The 10,597-nt window shown below is 43.0% G+C and overlaps 1 protein-coding gene across 1 annotated transcript in view; it reads right to left on the reverse strand.

Moving 5' to 3' along the window:
• Positions 1-10,597, reverse strand: part of PRKAG2 (protein kinase AMP-activated non-catalytic subunit gamma 2) — a 35,932-nt gene that overhangs the window by 4,898 nt on the left and 20,437 nt on the right. The window contains exons 5-9 of the mRNA XM_015566228.1: positions 9,526-9,580; positions 8,425-8,551; positions 5,605-5,770; positions 5,246-5,283; positions 3,808-3,954 (exon numbers count right to left, since the gene is read on the reverse strand). Coding sequence (XP_015421714.1) covers positions 3,808-3,954; positions 5,246-5,283; positions 5,605-5,770; positions 8,425-8,551; positions 9,526-9,580 — 533 coding nt within the window. The remainder of the gene's footprint in view (positions 1-3,807; positions 3,955-5,245; positions 5,284-5,604; positions 5,771-8,424; positions 8,552-9,525; positions 9,581-10,597) is intronic.

Consider the following 10,597-nt stretch of genomic DNA (forward strand, 5'->3'; position numbering starts at 1 on the left):
AAACTCGGGCATGTGCCCTCACCGGGACTCCAACCAGCAGCCTTTTGGTGCATGGATGACACCCAACCAACTGAGCCACACTGGCCAGGGCTGCCTGACTACTTAAAAAAAAAATATATATATATATATATATACACATATAGATTTCAGAGAGGAAAGGAGGAGAGAGAGAGAGAGAAACATTAATGATGAGAGAGAGAGAGGAAGGGAGAGAGATAGAGAGTTAGAAACATCAATGAGAGAGAAACATCGATCAGCTGCCTCCTGCACATCTCCCACTGGGGATGTGCCCGCAACCCAGGTACATGCCCTTGACCGGAATCGAACCTGGGACCTTTCAGTCCACAGGCTGATGCTCTATCCACTGAGCCAAACCGGTTTCGGCATGCCTGACTACTTTTAAGAACAATTTAGCCAGCCATGTCCAGCTGAGTTTTCAAATTTCACAATATTAGCAAATGAAAGATACAACTCAAAACATGAAGTACAATGTAGCTATCATATTCTCTTAAAAGTTTTTATTTTTTAAAAGTATCTCAGTTTCTCACAACTATCAGATTCTGTTTCACGTGGGAAAAAGTCCAAATGAGCACTAACAGGCCACTGCCCTGGGATTTTTTATTTTTTTATCATGTCTCTATGAAGTTCATATATTAATAATATTCAGAGGATAAATGAATAGTAAAGCAAAGTAGGTTATAGTCATGTCTCTTTTTCTACTTGAAAGTCTTTTATAAACAAGTAGGTCATGTTCTGAGGTATTACTACAGGGAAGCATCCTTAGAGCAGGAAGGAAGGAGAACATCCCACGTCTCAGATTTAAAAGCTTTAGAACTTACTACTGTCAGTTCCTTCGGAGACCCTCTTCTCCATACGGAACCATTAACACCCTGGTCCCCTGGTGCAAAATGGGGATGCAGGGAGGAGAAGGGAAGAGGGGGAAGTTGTTTTTATATTTTGTCTTTTTTGTTGTTGTCCACCAGCCCTCTCCCCTTTGGCGACTATCAGCTTGTTCTCTATACCTATGGGTCTGTTTTCTGTCTTATTTATCCATTTGTTTATTTTTTTAGAGTCCACATGTAAGTGAAATCATATGGTATTTGTGTTTCTCTAACTTATTTCACCAGCATAGTACTCTCTAGGTCCATCCATTGTTACAGACGGCAGGGTTTCATGGCTTTTAGTTTTTGGCAGCTGAATAATTTTCCGTTGTATATACGTCCTTCTTTATCCACTCATCTATCGATAGACACTGAGGTTGCTTCTACATCTTGGCTGTTGTGAATAATGCTACAGACACATGGGGTGCATATATCTTTTCAAATTAGTGTTTTCATTTTCTTTGGATAAATACTAGAAGTGGAACTGCTGGCTCATAAGGTTGTTCTATTCATACATTTTTGAGGCGCCTCCAAACCGTTTTCCATAGTGGTTGTACCAATTTACATTCCCACTAACAGTGCCAGAGGGCTCCCTTCTCTCCACATTCTCGCCAACACTTGTTGTTTATTGATTTATTGGTACTAGCCATTCTGACAGGTGTGAAGTGGTATTTCATGGTGGTTTTAATTTGCATTTCCCTGTTGATTAATGATGTTGAGCATCTTTTCGTATGTCTGTTGTCCATATGTACGTCTCCTTTGGAGAAATGTCATCACTGGCACTGCATAACAAAACTATACTTCTCCTAACAAACTATACTGAAGCCGAAAATTGGTCTCTGTCCCCCACTGAGAAGTCACCTGGTGAAAGAATTATTTTAATGAGGAAAGCCAGGATGGGTAAGTTGAGAAAACGGTTCAATTCCATATTTTCATCAATTGTGAAGTGGTATTTCATGGTGGTTTTAATTTGCATTTCCCTGTTGATTAATGATGTTGAGCATCTTTTCGTATGTCTGTTGTCCATATGTACGTCTCCTTTGGAGAAATGTCATCACTGCTACTGCATACCCTTCTCCTAACAAACTACACTGAAGCTGAAAATTGGTCTCTGTCCCCCACTGAGAAGTCACCTGGTGAAAGAATTATTTTAATGAGGAAAGCCAGCATGGGTAAGTTGAGAAAACAGTTCAATTCCATATTTTCCTCAATGACCTATTTCATATGACAATGAAGTTTCTTTGTTCACCAGATGAACTTCTAGGACTGGCCAGGTACCTTTTCTTCTACCTGACGTGACAGGTGCTCACAGAGAGCCAGGGACACAGAGGAGCCTGGCGCAGCCGGAACTCTGTCCCCCGGAAGCAGTCCCTGTTACCGCAGTGGTGGGAGTCTTTCTGGCTGCTTTTCTATGTATATGCATGTGTATTAACACAATGAGACATGCTGTTATGTAGTACTGTAATGGGCTTTTTCTCTTAGCAATATCCTGTTAATGTTTTTCTATAGCATCAAAACTCTTCAACATGATTTTTTATCATTTAAAGGATTCCACCATTTGGATATCCACTGTGCTTATAAATAGGAAGGATGCCTCACCTATTTCTGATTATGATCTTCAAAAGGCACATAATTCTAAGGACATTAATAAAAAAGTTAAGACATATTCCTAAGTCAATTAAACCCCTCTGCAAAACAAGTGGTGATTGGTATTAAATTCAGGTAGAAAAAGGAAAGACTCTCCTAGGCAGTGTGGCTTAGTGGCTGAGCGTCAACCTATGAGCCAGGATGTCACCATTCAATTCCCGGTCAGGGCACAACCCCAGGTTGGGGACTCAGCTGATCAATGATTCTCTGTCATTGATGTTTCTATCTCTCCTCCCTTCATCTCTGAAATCAATAAGAATGTATTTTTAAAAAAGAAAAGAAAAAGGGAAGACTTCATATTGGGATTCTAGTGACACACTGCCAGCCGTGACAGTTGAAGCTGGGCGTCACCTCAGAGGCGGACAGGGGGCAGGTCTGGGTGGGTTCCGCAGGCTGGTTCCCAGGATGGAGCCCTGCACCCTGCTTCACACCAAGCTCTCAGAAAGCAAGCTAGTCGCCTGTTATGAGCCTATAAAATAATCAGGTACTTTTATTCTTGGACTGAGCTCTTGCATTTATGATAATCATCAAAGCAGACTTATCGTCATGAATTGATTTTGCTTAATTAGGGGTTGTTCTAAAAGGAACATAGTTGCATCCTTCAGTCCTAGAGTGATGAACAGGAGAACATTCCTCTCCCTGTCTAACAAGGAAGGAGAAGAATGATTTTAGGAATGGGCATACTGAGTTAGATAAACGTCTAGTAACCTCGTCTCCTGACCCTCGGCACTCATGTCCCCTTATACTTGAAAATCCTACAGGCAGTAAGTATAACGGGACATGAGTGCTGAGGGTCAGGAGACAGGGTTACTAGACATCTGCTATGTACTTAAATCGGGAGGGGGGTACTGGGGTGGGGGGTGTGGGGGGAGAAAATTACTTTAACTTGAAAAACTCAGAATACATTTTATTATTTACTTGGTTAAAACCATATAATTGCACCTTTTTAACTTTTGATTTGTAAATACCCTATGGAACTTGAAGCTCTTGAAACCTGTTTCCTCCAGTATGTATTTTTTAAACCATGGCAGTACCTTGCCAGTTTACTTGATATCAGGACTTATAAACTGCATTCAATGAATATTTACAGGTGACCTACTATGTGCCAGGTAACATGCTAGGTTCTGGAACAGGGAAACTGTGTCCTCCGACCGAACTTGAAGGTGGCCCCATGGGCCGGTCCTGAGATTCACAATTCCGGAGGCGCCGTTCACTGGTTAGAGCTCGTATGACTTGGAGGGTGGGGGTAGGGGAAAGGAATGGGGAACAGCCGTCTCACCTCCGCTCTTACTATTCTATCCACAATGGTCTCCAATATTTCCAGCTTACTGCACTTGACCACGCCCTCAAAGTACTGGGAACGGTGCTGAAGTGCCTGGGTCACGGTGATATCTAGGTTATTGTATGTTTTTTCAGCAGCAAGGTTCTGTAATAAAGTATCAGAATGCATTACATGCTTTCATTTAAGTTCACACTAGTGACCGTGATTAGTAAGTTTAAAGCCACCTGATTTTAAACACGTCAATGCATATTCAGTACCAGCACACCAGCTTGTAATGTGTCATCGCAGTGATAATTAAAGCTCACAAGGCGGACCTTAATGGTGGAGCGACTTAGTTAATTTGACTGCATGTCCTTCTAAAGCAGTGGTTCTCAGCCCTGGCTGCACATTAGAATCACCTGGGAATCTTTTTAAAATCCTGATTTCTGGGCCTCATCCTCCGGAAATGCTGTTTCTTTGTTATGGGGTGAGGCCACAACATTAGTAACAAAGAAACAGAATTTCCAGAGGATGAGGCCCAGAAATCAGGATTTAAAAAAGATTCCCAGGTGATTCTAATGTGCAGCCACGGTTGAGAACAACTGTTCTAAAGGTATCCCCTCCCACCAAGGCCCCCTCCTGAATAAGTCGTCTTCTGAGAGTCGGACTAGCGTCGGGTGAGGAAGTGTCGATGGACCCTCCTTAGGAACCCCTGGGGTTCTCATTACCCTTAGCAGACCCCACGCAGCCCAGTTCCAATGGCCATATTTTCTGGTGTCTCTTATGTTAAACAGAACAGGGTGAAAGAGAGGTGTTGGGGCGGCTGCAAAGGAGTGTTCAAGGCTGGGGTCCATGTGACGGCCCCCATGGTGCACATGTGGCACTGCCAAATTTCAGTTCCCATTCTTAGAAGGAATGGAAGGCTCTAAGGAAGTCCATTTCGAATGAACGAGAAAAAAAGCATCACGTGGGAAGGTGGAGCACCAAACTCAACCTAGATTTGAACCAGGGTGCCCGTGGGATTTACGTAACGATCTGGTGCGTTTGCTGTCTTCTTTGGGACAGCTGTCCCCAGTCATCAAACAACAGGATGCACGCGACTACAAGTTCACGTGCACTAAGTTCAGATGCACTAAACACGTGCCCGTTGGTGGAATAAACAACATCTCCACATAGAACAAAGACCATTTAAAATATATACGCACGCTGTGGTGATGGATAGACTACACATGCACTGAAAAGATGGAGATTTATAAAATACTGCTGGTATATTATTCATTGCTAAACCAATGACTATTAAAAGTACAATTACTACAGGGCCTCTATGGAATTCTCTGATAAGATCTTTACACTCCAAAAAGCTAGAAATCATTAAGTGATGGAAAACCAAAAAAACGAATCAGTATGTTTTAAATGCATTTTAGATGACAGGTTTAACAAAATTAAAAATACTTACAATTACATCAAATTTGGAATAAATATCTACGACTTTCCCTAAAAATGAAAATATATGTTAGAGAAGTATCTTAGGAACAAAAAAATAACATTTAAAATCAATCTTAACTGGGCCATGGTTAAGAATTACATATTGCTAAATAGAACGAGCGTGTCTATTTTTAAATGAACGTGAAATCCTGTATTAATGGAAAGTGTGAGAATATGCCAGTTTAAAGTTCTTATTACCCTGAGTGCTCCTCAGGGCTGAATTTATTCACCATGTCTAAATGTTCATTTCCCCCACTTGTCTCAGGGGCGAGGCCATCTGACAGTAACTTCACTGAGATAAATAGTTTTTCTGTTTATGGCCAAACAGACCTGACTCGTCCACAACAGGTAAGGCGGACACTCGTCTCTCCACGAAGACGTTCAGGGCTTTAATGATGGGCGTGTCGGGGTGGATGAAGGCGATGTTGTGGTAGGTCCCGATTCCCAGCGCGTCCAGGTTCTGCTTCATGAAGGCGGGCTTTGGCATGTCGGACATCTGAACGGGAGGACAAGCGCAAACGCTCTAGACCCAAACAGGCCTTCTTCGCGCTCACATACCCACACGAATGAAAAACTAGCGCGACAGAGTCAAGCCCGTGTTTTCTAACAACCTGAGTCAGTACGAAAATGTGACTCTAAGAACAGTCTTTTGTTCAAACCAGTTTAAGTCCAGTATCTCTACCTACTTAGTAAAATATTGCAAAGTACTAACAGTGTAACCTTTCCCCCTTCTCTCTGCCCACTGAAAAGAGGATAGAAGGGAACAACAGGTCTCTTTGGACATTAAGGCCCAGAAGCCACCAAGAATCCTTATTTGTAAGTATTGGTGGGAAACCCCTGCTCCGGGGCCCTCACTAGGTGATACTTATTAGAACCCACACATGTCCAAACCCAGTGTCTGACGGTGGCTGTCCGAGCTGCAAGCTCGTCCTCACACCGTCCGCCTCCGCTCACACCCACCTCTCCTCTGGAGAACTCCAGTTTCTGTCAGCTAGGAGTAAAGGACAAGCCAACTGAACAGAATTTAAAAATAGCGAACTGTTCTCTTTTTCACGGCTGTTTTAGAGGAGGGAGAAGTCAGAGGAGAGAAGTCTAGGGTCACGTGTGATTAAAACAAAATAGGGTCTATGGTTTCAAAAGTCCACCTTTTATACAGGGTGTAGCTGATTCCATCCTCCTGGTGTACCTTATAATTATCGGGAAAGATGAACAATTAGAAGAAACAAAATGTTCAAGTCAAAGAGTTCATCAATATTCAAATCATGAGACTCCTAGAAATTTAGAGAGAAAAAGAAAGCCCTATTAGGTCATCTCGCCCGCGGAGATGCAGGATAACCCGTTCCATACTGTGCGCTTCCGCTGACGGTCAAATGTCCCCAAGGGGAACACTCCCTTTTCTCAAAAATGAGCTCACAGTTCAGTGAAAGTCAGGTTTTGAAACTTCTTTAAAGTTCTGTATTTTGATCAGAAAACCTCTAGCTATTCGGCTATTCTCCTAGCACGGCTCTAATTACCATATTGGCCCAAATACAAGGCAGTACCAGCAGAGGCAACTGCCTCTAGTATTGTTAGAGGAGAAAACACCAGAGGCCTGTCTCAAACTGCTGCTCCTTCCCCAAGGCAGCGGAGCCGTGGGAAGGTGCCGGAACCGACCACTTGGCCTGGGAGTCACTGGACTCGGGGTCGGGGTCCGGGGTGGGGTCGGGGGAAGCAGCGGCTGAGGAAGGCTGCTGGTTGGCCTGCCAGCAGTGACGGTGGCAGTCACTCAGCCTCGCCGGGTTTCATCACTTATAAACGGGATTAATAAAAATACCTACCTGAGAGGGTGGTGGTGAGATTAGATTCATCATGTGACCTGCGTAGGACAGTGCCTACCTTATTGTAAATGCTTAACAGTATTTAGCTCTTGGGATTAGAACTGCTTTAAAATGCTCTCTCGAAAGGGCCAATTGGGCTCGGGCCTGTGGGCCTTTCGTGCCCACCCCACCCCGTCCTGTGAAAGCTCATTGCGAAGGTGACTTTGTTCCCAGCTCATCTGAGGTCAGGTCTGACCAACGTAGCACCTACATGTCCCCAATTCTCCCTCCCTGGACCATCTTTCTACCAAACCTCATGCCTTCTTATAAATGACTCTTCTTCCTACCTTCTTCCTTAGCATTACTTTAAACATGAAGAGTGTTACTTTTCCACGTAAACTATTAAAATATGGGACTGGTTTGATGGACAGGAGTTTCTCCCAGTGACTGCACCCTCGGTGCTCTGTCCAGCAGAGGTGGGCGGTGCTCCCCACTCCAGAGCGCCATCCACTGCCTTACTGAAGCTGGGTAAGGAATGGGAGAGCTAATCGGAGGCACACTGTTGATGTCTAGTAACTTCTTTAAAAAAAAAAAAAAAAGACTCTTCAAGAGATCTCTCCTGAACCATGAATGAAGCCGCCTACTGGTTCTGGCTGACCAATTGCCTGTAACATTAAACTCAGTGCATGTCCTAACAGGAAAAAATCAAATTCCGTGCCTATCGTTAAAAGGACAAATTTAAAGCCCTCTTGTGAACACTCGGTCCCTCTGAGCCTCTTTGAAACCTGCCGACCGAAGAGGGTCTAAGTTTTGTATGATGACGAAACCATTTCATTCCAAATGCAGCGGAGAAAACTTACAGATGACACAGCCCTAATTTGGACCAACATGGTATTATTCTCTTGCCAAAATTTTATTTGCTTTGGGTTTTCCTCTCATGGCTGCCGTTAAAATAAGCTAATTCTGGGGACAGTTCTTTTTGAATATATGTTTCCAAAACCATGATCCCAATAAAGTAGTGTAAGGCAATTTGCTATAAATATTGGCTCAATTTATCTTGTGTAGCAATTCCTTAATTAGGCTGACTTGCAAATTAGAATATTTTAGGTGATAAAATATTCTAATTTAAATAGAGAATTCTGAGTGTTTTTATTATTTGGATACTTTTTAATTGGAATCAACGTTTGAGAATGTACAATTCAAATAGCAGTAAGTTGAGAAACTGAAGTTTAGAAATGGAGACCTCACAACTAACGATTTCTGCTACGGAGGGCAACAGGACCCAATTTACTTGAAGTAAATTAGTTATAAAGTAGATGCAGCTATGTCTTTAGAAACACTAAAAACTACTTACAAAAAGCTGGAGGAACTTGAGGATTCTTTTGTGGGTAAGTATATAAAGTGCATTCCCACTGATAGGGTCAATAACTGGCAATCTGTGGATTTTATTTTTGATCAACGAGTTTACAGCATCGAAGAGGCTGTGGGAAAAGCCATTAAAGTTGTTAGGAGGCTTTCAGGACAGATTAGAAAGCTCTGGACCACCCCTGCTTTCCAAGCATTTCCAGTGTTTTTATATTACAATCACAAGAGGTCGAATGACTTGTAACAGCGGTTTGGGAAAGTTTTAAACTGGAGATCTCGGTAAATATTCTGATTTTCCGCCCCCCACAATCTGTGCTAATAAATCTCAAACACAAGTGTGAGCTACAAATCTCTGGCGGTTTTCTAGAAGCACATTTACTGCTTTTATTTGAGAAATGACAGACGCCAACCCCCAGGAAAGCTAACGAGCAGGCCTGGACCAGCTGCTGGCGGCTTCCTGCTGGGCCAGCCACTCTGGGCAGCTCTGGCCTCTCCTGTGACTGCCAACCAGGAGGCATGGTAGGTGTGTCTGTGGGGATTTGGAAATAAAAATACTAAAAATCAACATTCCACTTTTTCTCGCTGGGGTTCTAGAGTTAAGAATGCTTCCATAAAAGCGTGGAAATGGACGAGAGCCATCGCAGAGGCTTGGTAAAAAATGCCTGGGCGGGAAGACTGGAGAGGGCAGCCCTTCTTCCGGGCCCCCTTGGGACCGATGGCCGAGACAGACTGACTTTTGAGCTCCACAGCACGTCAGCAAGCTCACATTCCTGGCAACTCCCACTGACCGTTCCACAGATGGGGCAGAGCCAGGAACCTGCAGTCCTCATCCGCTCCCTACAGGACTTCGGCTGCAGGCGACCTGGATTTTAACACTGCTTGTATGACCAGCTCCCTAGTCCAGGATCGATCCCTTCCATCAATAGGAGCTGTGATTTTTATTATCGCTAGACTTACTGCATTTAATATTTGGAATTAAGGAGGCTGGCCCTTATCTAGATAAGAAAAACCTATTAACCAATCAATCATCGTAACAAAACAGATGGATCTGAGTGAATGTTTTCAAAGGAGAAAAACGGCCCACGTTTACCTTGCATCTGGAGATATATTCACTAAAGGCTTAAATGTTTCTTGTAAATAAAGCTCTGTATTTACAGAAAGAAAAGATGTAATTAGTAACATATTTGTTGTTTGCAATTATTACATAAATTAAAATACCCTTCAATTTATAGGTAATAATTAAAGACCCAAATCAAATTTCATTGACTGAAAACTATCATGTTAATTATAGTTATGGCTATTTTAAGTCACTCTCAAACTGGATGTTGCCTCTGTGGACAAATTAAATATTTAAAAATAGTATTACAAGAGATGCTGTAAAAATGAGAAGTCAAGAAATCTGGTAAAAGAGATGCCAGCAGAGGGCACTAGATGCTGCCAGGACACTGCCATCCTCAGGAGCGGGAACATGAACGAAGTCCCTCAGAACTAATTTTTGTTAAGTTAAAAAATAAAAGCTAAACAGACTTTGTTCCCGAAATGTTATTAAGTTTGATTTTACCAAACTAATGCTCAAAATTCACTGCATCCCGGGGAAGCTCTCTAGTGTAGAAGCCCTCTTTGTAAAGATGACTAATGAACTTACTGAGGTTTCTATACAGAAGGCATTCAAGGATGTGTTGACATTGTTATTACTGCTGAATAACCATGTAATGTTAAAATGTATACATACTTCAACCTGGTCTAAGATGACCTATACAGTAGAATTTGACAAGAAGTGTGGCTCTTCTACAAAATACCACGTGCGGGTGCGCACGTACAGTGCGATTGAAACTTCGTGGCCCATGCGCAGAAGTCGGTATTTTGTGGAAGAGCCACACTCAAGGGGCCAAAGAGCCGCATGTGGCTCGTGAGCCGCTGTTTGCCGAGCCGCAGTTTGCCAACCACTGCCCTAGCCCTTTAGAGAATTCTAATGAATGTTCACATTTCACAGCTAGGCACAAAGGTTGCTTATCATACCAAGCGGATTATGGGAAGTACCAAGTGAGATTTCAATTTTGAATTCAAAATTTTCTTTCAACGGGTCCCTCCATTTCTCTCTAGTCCACCCCCCCCGACCCCCCAAGGCTCCCTCAGTGATTCCCACCAGTCCTGTATCTATG

This window comes from Myotis davidii, unplaced genomic scaffold (assembly GCF_000327345.1).
Source record: "Myotis davidii unplaced genomic scaffold, ASM32734v1 scaffold762, whole genome shotgun sequence".
NCBI classification, from domain to species: Eukaryota; Metazoa; Chordata; class Mammalia; order Chiroptera; family Vespertilionidae; genus Myotis; species Myotis davidii.